This window comes from Apodemus sylvaticus, chromosome 4 (assembly GCF_947179515.1).
Source record: "Apodemus sylvaticus chromosome 4, mApoSyl1.1, whole genome shotgun sequence".
Classification (NCBI taxonomy): domain Eukaryota; kingdom Metazoa; phylum Chordata; class Mammalia; order Rodentia; family Muridae; genus Apodemus; species Apodemus sylvaticus.
Window position 1 is genome coordinate 32,856,688 of NC_067475.1, and position 20,612 is coordinate 32,877,299.

Consider the following 20,612-nt stretch of genomic DNA (forward strand, 5'->3'; position numbering starts at 1 on the left):
GGTATGGTTTGTAATCCCAGCACTCTGAAGGTGAAGGTAGGAGGATCACAAGTTCAAGGCCATCTTGGTCTACAAAGAAGAACTTTGTCTTAAAGACCAACAACCACATGTATAACTAGGCTCTATTACAGGCCTATTGAAAAAAAGAAAAGAAGGAAGGAGTGGCCCCTGGTTCTGGAAAGGCTCAGTGCAGCAGTGTAGGGGAATACCAGGACAGGGAAGTGGGAAGGGGTGGATGGGGGAACAGAAGGAGGGAAGAGGGCTTATGGGACTTTCAGGGAGGGAGGGATCAAGGAAAGGGGAAATCATTTGAAATGTAAATAAAGAATATATTGAATAAAAAAAAGAAAAAAAGAAACTGAATGAGACATGAAGCAATACAGTGTTTTAAAATTTTTAAATGGAAGCACAAGATAACAATATAGGTTTTTCTTAAATATTGTAAATAAAATGAAATAATTACATTTCAAAAAAAGAAAAAAAAGAAAAGAAAAACTTCAGGGTGAGGGAAATAAAACTATATAAACAAACACAGATTTCTATTTTAATTTATATTATCTAATATTTCACTGTGTAGCTTTAAAAGAGAGGCATATAATAACCAGTGGTGGTGCATTATTACACCTGAAAATGAACTATAATCCCCTAGTGTGATATCTGTCAGTTTTTAGATACAATCACAATACTACAGTTATAAGCCCTAACATTGAAAATAATTCTTAATAGCATCAAATATCAATTTTTCTATTATGTGTCTGTATAAAAAACTAATAAGGGGCTGGAGAGATGGCTCAGTTGTTAAGCGCACGGACTGCTCTTCCAGAGGTCCTGAGTTCAATTCCCAGCAACCACATGGCAGCTCACAACCATCTGTAATGGGATTCGATGCCCTCTTCTGGTGTGTCATGAAGACAGCTACAGTGTACTCATATAAATAATAAATCTTTAAAAAAAAAAACTAATAAAAACAAAACCTTCAAGTCTACATAAGCTTGTGCTGCAGAGGGTGTTGCTAGGTTACACCATCCTTAAAAAGTGCTCTCCATAACAGATTTGTTTGAATAGCATGTTTTAACCTGATGCGTCTGTCTCTCATACACTCTTCTTATCCCTCAGATAGTGGTAATTAAATTAGCTATTTTTATTTACTCCAGAGCTGCTTGCTTTGTGGGCTTTGTCAGCTGCACTTTCTCGATGTCCCTGAAATGCTCTGTGACTTGCAATTACAACTGTAGACTGGATTAGAGTCGGCATTGTTGTTTCTTGGCCAGAATACATTATAAGTGTATTTGTACTTCCACCAAGACATAGGTATGCCCTGTGGTTCCTTTGTATGTGAGATTAGTCAGTGTCCATTCATCTGTTACAGAGCTCACCAGTCACATTTTAATATTTCCTAGATCTATTATTTCACCAATAGTTTTGTAGTAATATTCTTGTCCTTCCATTTCTAATTATTAATTAGAAAGCTTTTATAAAGGAAACTGTCTCATTAACTGTTTTCCCAAGACACAATTCTTACAGTATAGGGCAAAACAAATGTGAAACTTTGTATTTAGAGGATATAATTTGCTAGTGAATTAGTAATTTCTAGTTTGGAGGGGGCATTGATATTAGAATGTACTTTAAAAAAAGAGGAAAAAAGGAACATTGTGAATTCCTGTGGATCCCCCAGTGTGAATTTAGGACTGCATAGTCAGATATTCCTTTAGTCCTGGTTTTCAGTTCACTCTTAGCATGACTAATGTTCAGACACGTGTTTGAAATCATGCTTATTATGTAGCTTTGTATCAGATGATGGAGAATAGGTCTATCTGTAAATCATTCTGGTTTATGAAACCAGAATCATTGAAATTGATGGATAATGAATAATGAATTTTTTGGAAATTACCTATCATCATTGCACATATAAGACTTGCTTTTGACCTATTACTAAATGCTCTGAAACACTGGGTATAAATGGATTGAATATAGGACCCATCATATGCCAACAAGAACACGTACAGTTTTGCTTAATTCTCAAAGCTTCTAGAACTTTTTTTAATGATAGATATTTAAAGTTTGTATTCAAATTTATTGGAGTTAATTTTTATACAAGATATAGAGTAGCATCTAAGTTTGCTTAAATCACTATGCTGTTATTTCTATATTACTGTTGAACTTTCATATGCACACCCATTTAAAAAAAAAAAAACAACCTTGTGTGCCCTGGAAGGGTTTTCTCATTAGGTTTGTTTTGACCCAGTCTCATTAGGGTGGTGTAGGTGGCCCTGACCTTCAGGTTCTCCTGCCTTAGCTTTCTGTGGCTGGGATTACAGGCTCCCAGGTGGAGCCTTTTCTAACCTGAATTTTCTATCCTTTCCTGATATCATCATCGGTCTTTTCCTGGTCCCATTTCCCAGTGCTCTGAATTTGTACAATAGCACACATACACAGTGTATTCCTATGCATGTATCATAAACTTTGATATTTGTTGAGAGCCTTTTGTTTCTCTTCCAACATTTAACCGTCACAGAATACCTTTACTGCTTCCAATATTTGTAATCTCCAGAATCACTTGGTAAATTTCTATGTAAAATATTTTTGTAATACTTTAAAAATATTATTCAAAGTAGGAGAAACTCATAAGAGATTGGAGACAGTTCCTTGTTTTAATATTCCTCAATACTGTGGTGTCTCATAAATGTTTGATTTTTTTTTTATTCCACTTTCACCTTTTGGAGTAGCAACTCATTGTAACAAATTTTCACAACCAATTTAACACTAATCTTGCTTTGTTCTTCTTAATTAGAACTCATTTCCTGTCCTGGCAACGTATCAGAGTGCAGCCATGGCTGTGTCCTGACGTCAGATGGTCCCCTGTGCATCTGTCCTGCAGGTTCAGTACTTAGGACGGATGGGAAGACATGCACTGGTGAGTTTATTGGCTTATTGACTTACAATATGAATCTTATAAGAGACACTGAAATTTTTACTCTATTGTTTGCCAAAGCAGACTAGGTCTTCAGTTATGTATTGAAAGTCACTTATGTAACAGATTAATAGATAAATTTGGGAGGTTTTTAAGACAGCAGAGTGTTTTCTAGAAGTTCTTTGACATTGTTAGTCCTGAACTAGCATTATTAGTTCCTAGCAGTGTGGTGTAAACCCCTCCTGTGACCTTAGTGCTGCCGAAGCACGCAAAGCGCTCAGCCTGTGGGAGGCCACTAATAACCTCAGGCTTGTCTCTTCCTAGAGACTTAAGCACACAGAAGTCTGGACAGAACTCAAGATTAGTGGAAGAGTTTTAAGTAGTTTTGAATTGTTTAAATAAAATCTGCAAAATATGAAGACACGTATTTGGTGGGATTTACTATTACCCAAATCTAGAATTGAAAATAAAGTGAGTTAAGATCATTGAAAAACAAACAAACAAAGAAACAAACAAACAAAAAAGGCCCAAAGTCAAGAGGCCCAAAATGTATGAGATAGAAAAATTGTATTACCCAGCAGTAGAGTTAGGACAGACTCAAAGGCGGCTGCCAGTGCATGTGTTCCTGAACCCAGTGGTGGGACACAAGGATGAGGACCAAAGGAATGTGAAGGGTTAACATCAGAATGCTGGGTTATGGGGAGGAGGATGCTGTGACTGACAGTTCCTCCAAACTCTGAAGATACACTTGATGGCAACAGTATCAATAATTAAGAAAATGGGTGTAAAGGACACACAGTTGGTTCCACAGAGTATTTTCCAGAAAAAAAAAGTTACATTTTGTGTGATATAACATCATTACCCATGGCTGGTTTTTGTAGGTTGTTCATCACCTGATAATGGTGGGTGCAGCCAGATGTGTCTTCCTCTCAGCCCAGTATCCTGGGAATGTGGTTGCTTTCCTGGGTATGACCTACAATTGGACCAAAAGAGCTGTACTGCTTCAGGTTAGTCTCTCCTTGAAAATGAGATTACACAAAAATAGTATTTCGTTAGAAACATACAAAGTTAAATTGCTTCTGGATTTCTGGTAGAAAATATGATTTGAAAAGAAAATGTTGGAAGTAGAATGAGTCTTGTTTTAGTTAAGGGGCATCCAGACACTTATAGTAGGGTCAGCTGACTTTAGTAGATGGGAGACCATCACAGGGAATGGTTTTTAAAGCGCTTTAGCGTGAACCGATGTTTAATAAATATTTTTTGACTGATTTGATTTTGATCTCTCTGGTAAGTATAGTAATCATAACACTTTGACAAGTTCTTTTTCCTTCAACTTTCATGTGAAGTTGTGTGCTTCAACTGCTTCTTTTCATCTGCTGATATTGCATCTTTTCTATCTTTCACGACCCTTGGAATCTTAGATTTCTACCGAATTGCTTTTGTCTGTTGAGGGTTGCTGGTGTTGATAATCTGAGATGCTGTAATTCTGATTCTGTGATTGCCTAAGTCTGATCTCAATACTCTTAACTCCATAGGTCTTGGGTAATAAAACATAATGAACCTAGAGAATGATTAGGGAGCCTTATAATTCAAAGGATTATATGATCCCCTTTCAGAAGAGCACCCAGCTATGGAAAATGAATTAATGAATTCATCCCTTGTAAGTGAAGGAGGTTACAGCCAAAAGATCTGAGTGATTTGTCTGTGCTTTGAGTTAATGCCACCCTTTTCTATAAGTAAGGCCCTGGGATTAAATCTTGCAGTGACACTTTGCAAGGGGCAGGGAATGTCTTTCCACCTGTCTTTGCCTACATAACCCTAGTGGGAGATTGAGTAGACCAGTACTGCAGGAGTTAAAGAAGATTGTGCAGTGAAAAGCAAGAGTCACAAATGCCATAGGTTTTGAAGCATTTTCAGTTCAACCGTATCTGAAATTTTTGTTAACAGGACCACAGCCATTTTTACTGTTTGCAAATTCCCAGGACATCCGACACATGCATTTTGATGGAACAGACTACAAAACTCTGCTCAGCCGGCAGATGGGAATGGTTTTTGCCTTGGATTATGACCCTGTGGAAAGCAAGGTACACTTTTTCTTTTTAAATGCATGAACAAATTATGAAGGTGGAGGAGTTTAGCTTCACTGATGGCTTGGCCTACTTGAAAATGCTCTGCCACACTCACAGTATTAGACCTGGAACAAGTTAAATATATGCATGTGAGGAACATTTAGAACGCCTGTGCTCTGATACCTCTACCCTGTTCCTCATGACTGCCTTCCCGGGCAGACTGTGCAACATCCTCCTTTCAGGTGCCTCTGCGAGGGGGACCAGCATGATGCTCGCCCGTAGCTGTGCTTCCCATCAGGAGGGCTTTGATTATTTGCTAGTATGAGCAGAGGGTGGATTGGCCCTCGAGCATAAGAAGTTGTGATGGTTTGTATATACTTGGCCCAGGGAGTGGCACTATTAGAGGGTGTGGCCTTGTTGGAGGTGGTGTGTCACTATGGGTGTGGGCTTTAAGACCCTCCTCCTAGCTGCCTGGAAGTTAATATTCTGCTAGCAGCCTTCAGATAAAGATGTAGAACTCGCAGTTCCTCCTGCACCGTGCCTGCCTGGACGCTGCCATGTTCCTGCCTTGATGATACCGGCCTGAGCCTCTGAACCTGTAAGCCAGCCCCAAGTAAATGTTGTCCTTATAAGACTTGCCTTGGTCATGGTGTCTGTTCACAGCAGTAAAACCCTAAAACAGAAGTATAAATTAGTAATTGACATTTGATATAAGTCACCAGGAGAGAGGACCAAATAATTTCTTAAATATGAAAATCGGTGAACACGATTCATGATTCTGTGAAAACAGCAGCCTAACATATAATGGTTTATGTAAATGATACTGAGCATAAGTCAGGTGGCTGTTCGCTGTTCTCATGATTAGTGTTCTCATTTTCTTACTACTCAAGCTGTGGTCTTTGGCCCATTTAGAGCTTATTAAAACTGCAGAATTCTAGGCTCCACCCCAACCACTGAACTAGAACCTGCATTTTAACGAGACCCCAGGTGATTTGTTTAAGAGAGAGGGATTAAACCACTTCTGGTTACGTGTCTTCAGAAGCAGCAGAGTCTGTCTCATAGCCTGCGTTTCCACATAGAAAGCACTTTGCAGCTGCAGAGTTGGGCAAGATGAAGGACTCAAGATGAAAGGAACTCAGGAAATGGCTGACCGAATGCCCTCATGTTTGCAGTCAGGGAAGTTGAGGCTTTATGCCTCATCCGAGTCAGGTAAGCAAGCGAGCACCCATGTTTTCTGAATTGGCCTGAAGAGAGAGGAGGACTGGACCAATGCAGATCCAGCCTGGCTTGCGTCCCCCATTCCATTGCAGATCACTGCTTTCTGTCCGCTGTAGAAGCTACCAGGGGTTAAGTAGAAATGCTATGTCACCAAACAATGGTCAAAGATAACTAAATTAACAGTGTAGGGACTAAGGGTGTGTGTGTGTGTGTGTGTGTGTGTATAAGAGAGAGAGGGGTGGGGAGGAAGAAAGAGACACAGAGTCTTAGGGTTTCTCTTGCTGTGAAGAGACACCATGACAGTGGCAACTCTTACAAGGAAAACAGTTCACTGGGGCTGGCTTACAGTTCCGAGGCTTAGTTCATGGCTGTTATGGCGGGAAACATGGCAGCATGCGGGCAGACATGTCGCCGGAGAGGTAGCTGAGATACATCCAGATCAACAGGAGGAGAGACCGGGGCCTGCCATCTGGAACCTCCAAGCCCACTCCCCGTGACTCACTTCTTCCAACAAGGCCACACCTCCTGGTAGTGCCACTCCCTGTGACCAAGCATTCAGATCTGTGAGCCTGTGGGGGCCATGCTTGTTCAAACTACCACACAGAGATTAATTCGCCCAAGATGACACGTATTCGGGAGCAGCAGACCTGGGACTTATTTTTTGTAGTTACATCTGTCTATTTCTGATAAAAAAAAAGTGACCTGAAGACCTGCTAATCCTTCATGCATATTCTACATTAATATTTAGAATACAAGCCAGAAATGCCTGGTTCTCTCTTGCAGATATATTTTGCACAGACAGCCCTGAAGTGGATAGAGAGGGCTAATATGGATGGCTCCCAGCGAGAAAGACTTATCACGGAAGGAGTAGACACGCCAGAGGGCCTTGCCGTGGACTGGGTTGGCCGGAGGATCTACTGGACAGACAGTGGGTATGCTGCTTGCTTTAGTTTTCTGTCGTAGGAGATGGAGGTGAGGGCACAGGTGATACTACTGGCTTGTCCTCTACTCTGAATGCAGAGAAATACTGCGGGCCACTTGGTGAGGATGAGAGATGGCTCTATTGGTGCTTGGTGGTGCCCCACCCCACCCTTCCCCACCACCAAGCAAGGCACTCCTTTCACGGGACAGGGTCCACAGGGATAGGACTTCCAGGACCAAGGACTGGTATGGGCTTTGCGGTTCAGACCATTGTCAACAGCGCAGCCTCAAACCCGGCTGAGCACAGTCAGGAAACGCTTGTATGAGGCGCTCTCCTAGGAATCTCCCAGAAGACACGATAGAGAAAGCGATGGGATCCATCTCTGTGGACAGCTCTCAGTTTAGCTGAGAAGAAAAGACAGATCTTCCCATTTTACAAAGTCTTGGTGTAGACAGAGGTAATGGAAGTGTCGGGCCATGCATAAATACTTGCCAACAGACAGAAAGGTACAGGCAGGCCGACGGATCAGTGGGCCCCACCCCTTCGTCTTACAGCCCAGAGCTGCTAAGGTTGTCCCGGGTTGTTAACAAGCTTGTGAATGACAAGTCTTCCCTAAAATCCTTGCCCTGGCTCCTGCTGAACAGGCATGAGAGAAAGATCCGAAACTTCCTGGAGATGGGGTCAGAGGTCAGATAGAGTGGGCTTCTTCCCTTAGGGTAACAGGAGAAACAATGTTGGGACATTTCTGTCCTCTCAGTCCCCTCTGTCCCTGTAGCCTGTGGCCTCTATGAGCCAGAGAAGAAACAGGGCTGGACAGGAGGAGGCTAGAAGAGGGAAGGGGCTCCCTCCTGCGTGATGCTGAAGGAAGCCCACTCCCGCGCTGCTGGCGGGGAAGTATGAACCAGACCCCCTCTCAAGATGGTGTGAGAGGGGCCATGATGTGCTCTGTTTCTTCCAAGTATCTGAAAAGCACAGAGTGGGTAGTGAGCGTTCTGAGCATCTGGGGCTGACACGGCCACGTGAAAAGAAAAGAAAATCAACTAGGAGTTCATGTCCGGGAGAACAGAAGTGCCGACTCCAAGAGCAGAGTCCCAGGGACTGTCCACGTGGGCTTGTGCGCAGCCGCTCTGTGTACAGAAAGTCTTTGGTTCTAGAAAACAGACAGGTTCTTCACAGTGAGCCAGATGTGCCAAGTGGCGTGCGGCCGCCAGTGAAATCCCCAGTGAAATGCAGTCCGCGTCCAGGTTGGCCGTGGCTTTCTATTCAGTTGCTCCTTTAGCCTTCTCCTTCACCTTTCACTGTTTGTACATCTGTCTATTAAATAATTGAAGTGTACCAGATACTGCGCTAAGAGTGTTCCATCCAGGATACTATTAAGTCCTAAATAGGTATGCTTTCATATCTCTTAAAGATCAAAAGAATTTATAATCAAAGTGCTAAAATAACTTTCCCAGGATTTAACAGTGAACTCAAGGTTAGCCATTTCCAGAGGCAGTTCCTGACTCATCACAGAAATGAGCTGGGGTGGTACTTGGGGTAGAAATGCATTTAGCACTAGAAGGCTTGGGTTCAAGCCCCAGGACCACAAACCTTCCTAGAGGGGTACTGTCAGGAAACAGGATGGGTGAGTGTCATTCAGCGTCAGGTCGGGTAAGACCCAGAGTCACAGAGTAGATTCAAATCAGCTCCTGCCAAAACGATTATACCCATCATAATAACAGCCTTCTCCATGTTGAACTGACTTAAAAGGATGTTCTCCCTGTCAGCTGTGGGTAATAACAGAGCTAGTACGTGGTTGTTTCCAAAGTGTAAACGTTTATCAGGGTTACAGATGTCAACAGCTCTCAGCAACTCTGAGGCAGCTCTCTTCCCATTTCCACACATTCAGGAGGCACCTCTAATTTTACCAGTGTGTGATTAGTGCCTACTGCCCGGGCAGTGCCTTCAGATGGGCACAGCTGGAGCCTGCAGAACCAGACCTCACGCATGTCCCCCAGCCCACTGACTTCGGCAATAACAAACCCTTCTTAAGTCCCCTCCGCTCTCAAAGACAGCTGCTTAAGCAAAACCTTTAATTTGTCTGGAAATGAAAGGTTTGTAGTTTTAAAACCTTGATATTAGACTTTAATCTAGATATTAGATTATGTGGTATCTCTAAGTCAATGAAAATGGAAGAGGGGTGGCTGTATTGGTTGAGAGAAAAAACATTGATAATTCTATGAAATTATTAATTAACATTAAGGAGTCCTGACCTCTAAAGTCGTAAAGTTGAGTCATAAAGGAAGATACATGCGTGCTTGTTCTTTGGGGCACTCTCTGGAGAGAGAGCTCCAGGAGCATACAGTGCACTCTCTGTGGAGAGAGGCTCCAGGGGCATACAGTGCCCCACAGGCTTTGCCTTCCTAGCACCAATCCTGGGGCCTCTGCTCTGCTTTTGGCCTGAACTGAACAGCACCATGGGGAGCTCAATCCTCACTGCCTAACTCCTGCTCCAAGCAGTTGAAAACTTAAGTGATGTAACAGTGAGATCAGAGAGGGTGCTTTTATTACTGCTGGTCACACAGTTCAGAAGGAGACAAATATACCTTAAGGACCTGAAACCATGGGAAGCCAAGTGAGGGATAAGGGCTGGCCACAGCACACCCTGAAGCCCGTGTAAATCCTCCCCCAACACACTATCCCACTATCCTTACACTAGCTTGTGTCTTCTTCTCATGGCCTGTGACCTGGCCTCCTAGTCTCTGGCTTCTGTGAGTTCCAGCAGGAAATGGAAGGTTGTGAAAAGAAAGAGACTAAATAACCACTTGCCTCTTGGCTTTGTCTCTGCCAGCCTGCTGACAGCCCCCCTTTATCCTGTCCCGTGCCTGGGATCAATAAGGGGTGCTAGCTAACTGGTTTTTTGTTTGTTTGGTTGGTTGATTTTTTTTTTTTCAAGATATGGTTTCTCTGTGTCTCCCTGGCTGTCATGCAACTCACTTTTTAGACCAGGCTGGCCTCGAACTCACAGAGATCCACCTATCTCTGCCTCCCAAGTGCTGGGATTAAAGGTAAGCACCACTGCTGGGCTGTATTTTTTTTATGTAGAGAGCTTGCTGGTACTAACTTGATGAGTGTGTGTGTGTGTGTGTGTGTGTGTGTATGTGAGAGAGAGAGAGAGACAGAGAGAGACAGAGAGAGACAGAGAGAGAGAAAGACAGAGACAGAGGGGAAGGGAAAGAGAATGTTCATGTATCAGCATGAGAAAAGGAAAATCTTAGTTGAAATGATGAGTTAACACCTTCCCGCTTACATCTACCTCGTAGGAAGTCCGCCATTGGAGGGAGTGATTTGAACGGGAAGCATCATCAAATAATCATCAAGGAGAGCATCTCAAGGCCACGAGGGATAGCTGTGCATCCAAAGGCCAGGTAGGTATTGGTGAAAAGATGGAACCATTTATCTGAGTTTATGCAGTTGTTCATGTCTGTAGTGCTCATGGCCAGAATTTGTACTAAGACTTCAGTGGTCAATACAGTCAAAAGCCATTCAAATCTGTGAGTTTTGTTCACAGATCTTCAGAACCAGTATGTCTAACAACTTATATCCCTTCCTTGTCTCTTGGTTCTCATTAACCAACTATGCTTAATCCCATGAATCTACTTTTCATAATGTTGTCAGGACTAGAAAGATGGCTCAGTGGTTAAGAGCACTGACTGCTCTTCCAGAGGACCAAGGTTTGGTTTGTTCCCAGCACCCACATAACAGCTCACAACCGTCTGTAGCTCCAGTTCCAGGAGATCTCTTTTTTTTTTTTTTATTGAATATCATCTTCATTTACATTGCCAATGGAAAAACCTTTCCCGATTCCCCCCCCCCAGACCCCCAACCCCTCCTCCCACCCCCTGCCTCCACATATATGCTCCTTCACCCAACCCACTCCCACTCCGCTCCCCTCGATTTCCCTTTGTTGGGGCCTCTATTGAGCCTTTACCTGACCAAGGACCACTCCTCCCACTGATGCCCAACAAGGCCTTCCTCTGCCACATGTTTGTCTGGAACCATGTGTACCCCTTGGTTGATGGTTTAGTCCCTGGAAGTTTTGGGGCATCTGGGTGGCTGAAATCATTGTTCTTCCCATGGGGCTGTAAACTCCAGGAAATCTCTTGCCTCCACAGATACTAGGCATGAAATGTTATGCACAGACATACAGGCGAGCAAAACATTCTACATAAAAATTTTTAAAATCCTTTATTTGCAAAAATGATGGAAAAATCTGTGTTGTTTCTTCAGTGGAAAATAAAATTAAGAGTGTTGACTTATCGGCACTATTTAGAGAAATCTTAGGATAATTTCAAATGATAAGTCATTTCTAGAATCAGATAAGCAGAAATAAAAATTATGAAAAATTAGTAGATTCTATGCTACAAACTGAATTAACATTTCACATTTTGGCTTGAGAGTAGAGAATTAAGGAGAGTTTTTTTTTAGAGTTGTTAAAAAGCAAAGAGAAAAACAAATGCTTATTTGTTTTATTGGCCATTTCAATCAGACTGCTTAATGTCACACCAATATCTATTAAGTAGTCAATTGCAATCCCACTGGGTTCCAGTGGGTTAGAGCTGGCTCTCAGCATCTGGCCAGAACCTTGAAGTTTTTATTTTTGATGGAAATGTTATAGTGATCTCTGGATGACGTGTTAGTAGTAACTGATAATTGATCTGGAGTTGCTCAAATGGCCAAATCAAAGCAAACCCATCTTTAAACAAGCCAACAAGATATTAAACCAGATTGATATTTTTAAAAATGTGAAGTTAAAAATATCTTAGCAGGCACAGTACCTTGCTTAACTCTAGGAAACAGGTAAACATACTATTTCTTTTATATTGTAACTTAATATGTACATAATGTAAGGATGAGCTACCAAATTGTATGCATTTTGCTGCTAATTTACTGCTGTTCAGTCAGGTACAAATTTAAGTAATACTCTGCAGTTTCAAAAATCAGTTCCTTCTCCATCTAAAGGTCTGGCACCATTTTTTCTTTTTGTTCTAGATGCTTTATACAGGCCATAACTGAGGGTTTTCTTTGTTTTTGTTTTTAATTGTTTAACATGCACTGCTGCATTTTCTCCTTGCATATTTCTTGGCATACCACTTTTTAAAGTGATTTCTATTGGTTTTCTATGCTTTGAAAGAACGTAAGAATTTTTTCATGCAAATTTGACTTGTGAGTTTTCTTGACTGAAGGAGACTCTTCTGGACGGACACAGGGATGTCTCCACGGATTGAAAGCTCTTCCTTTCAAGGTTCTGGCCGGATCCTGATAGCCAGCTCTAATCTACTGGAACCCAGCGGAATCACGATTGACTACTTAACAGACACCTTATACTGGTGTGACACCAAGCGGTCTGTGATTGAAATGGCCAATCTGGATGGTTCCAAACGTCGAAGACTTATCCAGAATGATGTAGGTGAGGCTTCGGGCTGCATGATTTTTTTCATCTTTAGTTTACTTGTACTATTATTTTTTAAATCATGTACACGTATGTATGTGTTTGGGAATGTATGCATATGAGTGCATGTGACCACAACGGCCAGAGAGCGTGTCAGGTGCTCTGGAGCTGGAGTTTGCGGTGACGGTAAGCAGGGGGATGTGGGACTGGAAGCCCAGCATGGCTTCTCTGTACGAGCAGTGCTTGCTCACGAGAGCTGGGCGTCTCTCTAGCCTCTGGCTTCCTTGATTGAGTGCTGAGGAATGATAAATCCAGCCTGGGCTTGCACATGTTCACGTTTAACCAGACTAGAGAGTTCTCCAAGGATTGTAAAACGGAAAGATTACCCAAGCCCAAGCACTGGAATACTGGGTAAAATGTAGTATTATAGACTCACTTTTCTTCAAGATTTCCCCAAGTGAAACTGAAAACTTTTAATTTTTTTCTAACTTATTTAAGAATAAGAACCTTATTTCTTCTGTTTTTCTCTTCTTTTTTTCTTTCATTCTATAACAGTGATAATATCATTTTTAGGCACTGATGAATGTCAATTAATAACATGGGAAAATTAATCAAGGTACTTTTCTCCCCTGTTGCTTTTTTTTTTTAATTTTTAATTTTTTTGAGACAAGGTTTCTCTGTATAGCCCTGGCTGTCCTGGAACTCACTCTGTAGACCAGGCTGGCTTTGAACTCAGAAATCCACCTGCCTTTGCCTCCCAAGTGCTGGGATTAAAGGCATGCGCCACCACTGCCCAGCTCCCTGTTGCTTTTTAAGATTCTTCAAGGGAGATCATGAATTTTTATAAATATCATTAAAACACTGAGCCAGGGGCTGGAGAGATGGTTTAGTGGTTAAGAGCACTTGCTAGTCTTCCAGAGGACCCGAATTTGGCTCATAACCACCTATAACTTTATAAGCTCCAAGAGTTTTGACACTCTGCTCAGGCCTCTGCAGGTACCCACACGTACTCACACAAAGATATACACAGAACACACACACATACATGCACACACATGCACATACACACACACATGCACACACACGGACACGCACTGTAGCCTGTAAAAGAGCAGTGCAAAGGCAGTGGGAAATTGCCCCGGACTCAGGGAGTCTACAAGGACCCTTCTGACCCTTTGAACGCAGCCATGTGGTAAGAAGTGCCAGCATAAAGTGACTGAACCTAATGTTGAATTTACTAAGGAAACAGTAAATGTTCTTGAGTGAGAGATATATGTGAGAAGGCCGCCACTTCAGGGTAACCATTCAGATTACAGCACAGCGGTCAGGTTGGGGTCTAGAGAGAGGGAAATCAATGACAGGCTCAGTGCTAGTCCACACATCAGGGCATGAAGACCCAAACTACATTGCTATTAAACAGAGAAATAGAAGATTAGGGCATTAAAACGTACTGTGAATAAAACTTAGGGTCTGATAGCAAGTTGGTGTAAGGAAGAATGAGAACCTGGGAGTGTTGGGACAGAGGGCTTTAGGGATTTAGACGCTAGTTGGGAAGATCAAAAATCAGTCTCATTTAGCAAGGAACTAATAAAATAGTTAGATCTTCCTAATTCTCTTTAGTTTAGAGACAATATAACTTGAAATAAAGCAAGAAAGATACTTAAATTGTATATATTTCTAAGATTCCTCAAAACAGCCACATTCTTTACAAACAGTGATAACTTGCATCCTTAGTTAGACTATATCTATCCCTGCACTTGGCAGATACTCACAGGCTTCTGAGGTAGGTAGATATGTGAGCATTCCTAACCAGAAGAAGCCATTGCACTCTAGACCCAAAAACACAGTATATAATGTTCTAGTTTATTTAGTTTGGGACAGGGTTTCATATATTCCAGGTTGGATTTGAACTTTCCGTATAGTGGAGGATTGCCTTGAATTTCTGGTCCTCCTGCCTTTGTCTCCAGAATGCTGAGATGACAGGGCCTATTTAGATGGTGCTGGAGATTAAAGGGAGCTTAGCAAGTGAGAGGCAAGCCCTTCACCAGCCGAGGTAGACCCAGAGCCCTTGAGCGGAGATTTTTAATTGCAAGTGCTACTACAATCAGAGTAGTGCAACTCTCTCCTGAAGAGCAACCTTACATAATGTTCTGTTTCATTGTCTCCTCATCTCTAGAGCACCCTCCACCACAAAACATGCGGTGTGTTCTCCACTGACATCTCAGGATTTGATTTTTTTCTTCTTTTATGGATTTATTTTTATGGCTGTTTTGTCTGCTGCATGTAAGCCTGGGGCCATGGAGAGTATTGTGTCCCCTGGAACTAGAATGATAGACAGTTGTGGGACACTATGCTGGTGTTGGGACTCTATCCCAAGTCTCTGGGAGAGCAGTCAGTTCTCTTAACCACTGAGCCATCTTCTGAATGACAACCATTCAAGACTTAATGAAAAGAGTGGATGAATTTATCCTTAATTAAAGTACAATTAACTGTGGTTCTTTGCCTTAAGATAAGGAAGATTATGTCTAATGTGTTTGTTGAGCATCATAGCTAATTCTAGTGCGTGCTTCAAATGAACAAACCTTGAGGACATTATGCTAAGTGAGTAAAAAAACAACTGCTGGACACGCCCACTGACTCTTGGTAATGCCGCAAGGCAGCCTCATACCCAGGGGGATAGTATTTATCGAGGGCTGGGGGAAGGTGACACAGAGTTTCAGATTTTTTAAAAGTGCAAAACTTCTAGAGACTGGTTGTGCAGCAGTGTGTGAGTGTACTTAGCACCTCTGAATTGTACGTAGAAGCTAAGGTAGTAAATTTGGTGTTGTATGTTTTCTAACCACAATAAAAAAGAACAGTAGTCAAGTAAAACAAATTTCCATGATGACTAGTGACTGAGGTGAAAGCTAAGCGCCCTGGTCAACAGTAGTGAAGTGGAGGAGGCCTGCTGTGGCCAGGACAAGTCATTTGAGTTTTCTACCACACGGGGGAGATATTCACTTCACAGCTCCAAATTCATGGACCTGGCGAAGGTAGAGAGGAGTGAGGCAAGCTTTTGAGCAAGCGAGCAAGTGCTTCACCCTGGCGTCTAGCAGCTTGAGACACTGAGCTGCATTCTCCTGAGTGGCGGCACCTGAATCCACTCCCAGCAGCTCCAGAGGCCTGCAGAGGGGCTTTGGGTTGAGCAGGGCTCAGAAGGCAGCCCCACTGGATAGGAGCTGTAGAATCGGAGGCAGCAGATAAATAAAAAAGCTCCCTTCTGCATGTCAGGGAAGAGTCAGAGAGTCTGAGGGGACAGGGAAGGAGGTTTTAGTAAGGAGGTTTAGTCCTGCCATTTAAATGACAGGGGACCTGGAGCAAAGAGAAACCCACTCAAGTTCGGTCTGTGGCACATGAGCACAGAGCGTGCCACCTTGGCACCCTTGGGGCCGTTCAGACCCATGGAGGTCACCCACCCCGGGGACGGGGTGTAGTGGTTCTAAGCCTTGTCCTCTTACAGGTGCCCCTGGTCTGTGATGAGTGACCTGTCACTTGCTTCCAGGTCACCCATTTGCTCTGGCCGTGTTTGAGGATCACCTGTGGTTCTCGGATTGGGCCATCCCATCGGTAATAAGGGTGAACAAGAGGACTGGTCAAAACAGGGTACGTCTCCGAGGCAGCATGCTGAAGCCCTCGTCACTGGTTGTGGTCCACCCATTGGCAAAACCAGGTACACTGGAGAAGTCCTGCAGGCCCTCCTGCACTGGAGACAGCGACTGTGTTAACCAATGGTAGCAGGCCGGGGGTGGGTGGGGCGGGAGGGGGCTTGTCTGATTTTTTTTCACCTGTCTGCATAAATGTTAAGATTTTCCAAGATTTGGACATTGATTGAATGAAAACCCAGACAAGCTTGGTAGTTTGGTAATTTGCGCTTTGTCCCTAATATGATTTTAATAATCTGGGTTTTGTCTCTCCAGCCACACTCCTCCCTGCTCTCTGTGCTTGCTACATTTCAAAAAACTTGGGTTACAGAAAGTCAGGATAAGCAAGTTAGACTTTGTTCATAGTGACTAGACAGACAGACAGACAGATAGTTGGATAGAGAAATTATCACCAGGTATAAACAACACAATAGAAAAAGGTCCCACCTGGAATTACTAACACCAAATAGAATTATTTGAGATGTTAAAAGTTATTGAGTCATGCAACTTGGATTTTCACAGGGAACTTCTGCCCTCCCTTGGGGTCCCCTTACCCCATATGCCAGGCCGTGAGCAGCAGCCAGGAGCAATGCAAGGAAGGGCCTGCAGCTCCCTCCCTTCAGCATCTCCTCATCCTGAGGACCTCTGAGTTTGTGCAGATCCTGGGTCAGGACAAAGGAATCTCCAGAGCCATCTGCACGTTCTCTCTGCTCTCTCCTAGGTGCAGATCCCTGCTTACACAGGAATGGAGGCTGTGAACACATCTGCCGGGAGAGCCTGGGCACTGCTCAGTGTTCGTGTCGTGAAGGCTTTGTGAGAGCCCAGGATGGGAAAGCGTGTCTCGCCCTGAAGGGTCATCAGACGCTGGCAGGTAGCCTAGCACGCTGTGCAGTGGATTACCTCACCGGGCTCCGTTCCCAGGGCGTCCATGTTCTACTTTGATGATTGCAGTGCTTTGTATTGTTAAGGGCTCCTGTGTCTTCAAGATGCTGGGCGTGTCTGGTGTCTGCACTCTCCCCCCATGAATTTTTCAGCCACGGTCTAAGTTAAATTGACCTTATCACAGTCTGAGTTAAGCCTCTGATTGTAAAAGCTTTAAGCTTCGAGCTCTCTCCTATTTGTAGTGGGGTGTACCAAGGCTTAGAGATAAATGCCACCTGTGACAATGTTCAAAGACATTTTGTTTAAAAATACTATGGTCTTAATCTCAGGGGTCCTGAAAGACAACCTCCTCTCCACACTCTAGGTCTTAATAAGAAAACTTGAGTCCTTCATAGAAATAACTTTACTGTATCAAACAGGTGTAGGAAGTAGGTACTGAGAAGGTCACGATCCGTTTCTTTACAGCTATAGTTGAGAAAGAGGGCAGGAGAATGAGCCTTGCATGATGGACGACCTTTCTGCCTGCAGTGCATGCCCAAACGAGGCAGATCTGGAGTCATCTTTGATGTCTCCTTACCAAAAATGTGCCAAAGATAATTTATATTTATTAAGCCTCCTTAAAAAGCATATAATTACTTGGTAGGCATGTTATAAATATAAGTGGCAGGTTGATCACAGTGAATGGATGGCCCTGTCCGTGAAATGGAGTTGTATATTGGGTTTTCAGACGTGGCTTTTTTTTCCCTATTATTATTTTTATTTTGCCTTAGGATAATAGTTTCATACTTCTTAGACTCAGAACTCTGTTTTGCTCTTAAAAGACTTATTAAGATCCCTAAAGGGTTTTTGTATATGTGGGTTATATTTATCAGTTCTTAGGATATTGAAATTTTAAAAAATTTTATCATCATCATCATCATTATTATTTAATAATTTTTTTTACAGTTCAGTTGTTATCCCCCTCCCAGTCCACCCTCATCCCTTTCCTCCTTCCCCACCCCTCCACTCCCACCCACCAGACCTCCCCAGTCCCTGGGGCCTCAAGTCTCTCGAGGGCTAGGTGCCTCTGAGGCCAGACCTGGCAGTCCTCTGCTGCATATGTGCCGGGGCTTCTTATCAGCTGGTGTATGCTGCCTGGTTGGTGGCTCAGTGAGAGATCTCAGGGGTTCAGGTTAAGACTGCTGGTCTTCCTATGGGGTCACCCTCCTCCTCAGCTTCTTCCAGCTTTTTCCCTTAATTCAACCACAGGGGTCCAGGCTTCTGTCTATTTGTTGGGTATAAATATCAGACTCTTTCAGTTGCTTGTTGGGTCTCTCAGAGGGCAGCCATGCTAGGCTCCTGTCTGTAAGCACACTATAGCATCTGTAATAGTGTCAGGCCTTAGAGCCTCCTCTTGAGCTGGATCCCAATTTGAGTCTGTCACTGAACCTCCTTTCCCTCAGTCTCTTCTCCATTTTTGCCCCTGCAGTTCTTTCAGACAGGAACAGAGTTTTGACTGTAGAATGGCAACCCTATCCCTCTACTTGATGCCCTGACTTTCTGCTGGAGGTGGACTCTACAAGTTCCCTCTCCCCACTGATGGGCGTTTCATCTAAGGTCCCTCCCTTTGAGTCCTGAGAGTCTCTCACCTCCCAGGTCTCTGGTGTATTCTAGAGAGTTCCTCCACCTCCTACCTCCCAAGGGTGACTGTTTCCATTCTTTCTGCTGGCCCTCAGGGCTTCAGTCCTTTTCCTCCACCCCAGTACCTGATCATGTCCCCCTTTTCCTCTCCATGTCCCCTCTCCCCCCCCAGGTCCCTCCCTGCCTCTACCCCGCCCCGCTGTGATCACTTTCTTCTCCCTCCCAAGTGGGATTGAGGCATCCTCACGTGGGCCCTTTGGCTTGTTATTCTTCTTAAATTCTGTGGATTATATCCTGGGTATTCTGTACTTTTGTGGCTAATATCCACTTATTAGTGAATACATACCATGAATGTCCTTTTGGGTCTGAGTTACCTCACTCAGGATGATATTTTCTAGTTCCATCCATTTGCAAAACTCATGATGTCCTCATTCTTAATAGCTGAGTAGTATTCCCTTGTGTAAATGAACCACATTTTCTCTATCCATTCTTCTGTTGCAGGACATCTGGGTTGTTTCCAGCTTCTGACTGTCACAAATAAGGCTGCTATGAACACAGTGGAACACATACCCCTGTGGCATGGTGGGGAATCTTTTGGGTATATGCTCAAGAGTGCTATAGCTGGGTCTTCAGGTAGATCTATTTCCAGTTTTCTGAGGAACCTTCAAATTGGTTTCCAGAGTGGTTTTACCAGTTTGCAATCCCACCAGCAATGGAGGAGTGTTCCTCTTTCTCCACATCCTCGCCAACATGTGCTATCACCTGAGTTTTTGATCTTAGCCATTCTGATTGGTGTAAGGTGCTTCTCAGCCATTCAAGATTCCTCTGTCAAGAATTCTGTCAAGAATTCTCTGTTTAGATCTGTACCACATTTTTTAATTGGGTTATTTGGTTTGTTGGTGTCTAGTTTCTTGAGTTCTTTATAAATTTTGGATATTATTCCTCTGTCAGATGCAGGGCTGGTGAAGATCTTTTCCCATTTTGTGGGCTGCCCATCTGTCCTATTGATGGTGCTCTGGGCTGCGCTGAGCCGCGCGGTGTGCCACAGTCTTTCCCACACTCCCTCACTGTATCAATATTAACGTGAACATGTGAACAAACAGACTGTGATGCCGGTAGCCTGGGTGCTGCAGATTCTGTGCAGTGGACCCTGGGGTCTGTTTAGCACAGCTGAGCACAGTACTGCCTTTGGGAGTCCATCTCCTCTTCTCCAGGAGCAGAGAGCTTTGTGTTTCTATAAGGCTTTTTATACACAGCAGCTTCAAAAGTACAGTTAGTCTGAAAGGAATAAATACCATGTCGGGGTATTATAAATATGGAAGCCAAACAAATAGAGGAGCCAGCATAAGACAGGTTGTGAAGAGGTGGCTGCCACAACTTCTTGTCATTGTGATTCTGAGCTGATCATATTCAGGTGGAGTGCTGTTTATCTAAAAGAGCCCCATTCTCTCCCCCATTGGCTCTACCAAACCCTACTGGTTTCTCTCAATCTTCGTACTAAATGAGTACTAAAATGAGTCTGAACTCCTAACCAATGAATGACCATCAACATAAATTAAATCAAACTTTCCTTGAAATGGAAAGGCTTAACTAATCTAGTCTTTTGTCCCACAGGTAACAGTGCTGATCTAGGTAAAGAGGTGACATCGTTGAACAACTCCATTAAGGCTGAAGTACCAGACGATGATGGGACAGAGTCCTCCACACTAGCGGCTGAGATCATGGTGTCAGGGATGAACTGTGAGTCCTCCCAGACAGCTTTGGTTCCACCAGCAGGAATTCTGTGCTCTCCTTCCCTGGTATACTGTTAGCTAACTGTATGCGGCCCAACCTTGGACTTGGGCCTCCTCTTTTGAAAAGCGTGTGCCTTAAAGCTCTG

General features: G+C 43.5%; 1 protein-coding gene across 1 annotated transcript in view; it reads left to right on the plus strand.

Annotated features, from left to right (window-relative positions):
• Egf (epidermal growth factor) overlaps positions 1-20,612 on the plus strand; it is a 76,536-nt gene that overhangs the window by 31,438 nt on the left and 24,486 nt on the right. Inside the window, exons 8-16 of the mRNA XM_052179264.1 lie at positions 2,792-2,914; positions 3,793-3,918; positions 4,859-4,995; positions 6,982-7,130; positions 10,423-10,527; positions 12,346-12,569; positions 16,093-16,260; positions 16,953-17,102; positions 20,348-20,473. Coding sequence (XP_052035224.1) covers positions 2,792-2,914; positions 3,793-3,918; positions 4,859-4,995; positions 6,982-7,130; positions 10,423-10,527; positions 12,346-12,569; positions 16,093-16,260; positions 16,953-17,102; positions 20,348-20,473 — 1,308 coding nt within the window. The remainder of the gene's footprint in view (positions 1-2,791; positions 2,915-3,792; positions 3,919-4,858; positions 4,996-6,981; positions 7,131-10,422; positions 10,528-12,345; positions 12,570-16,092; positions 16,261-16,952; positions 17,103-20,347; positions 20,474-20,612) is intronic.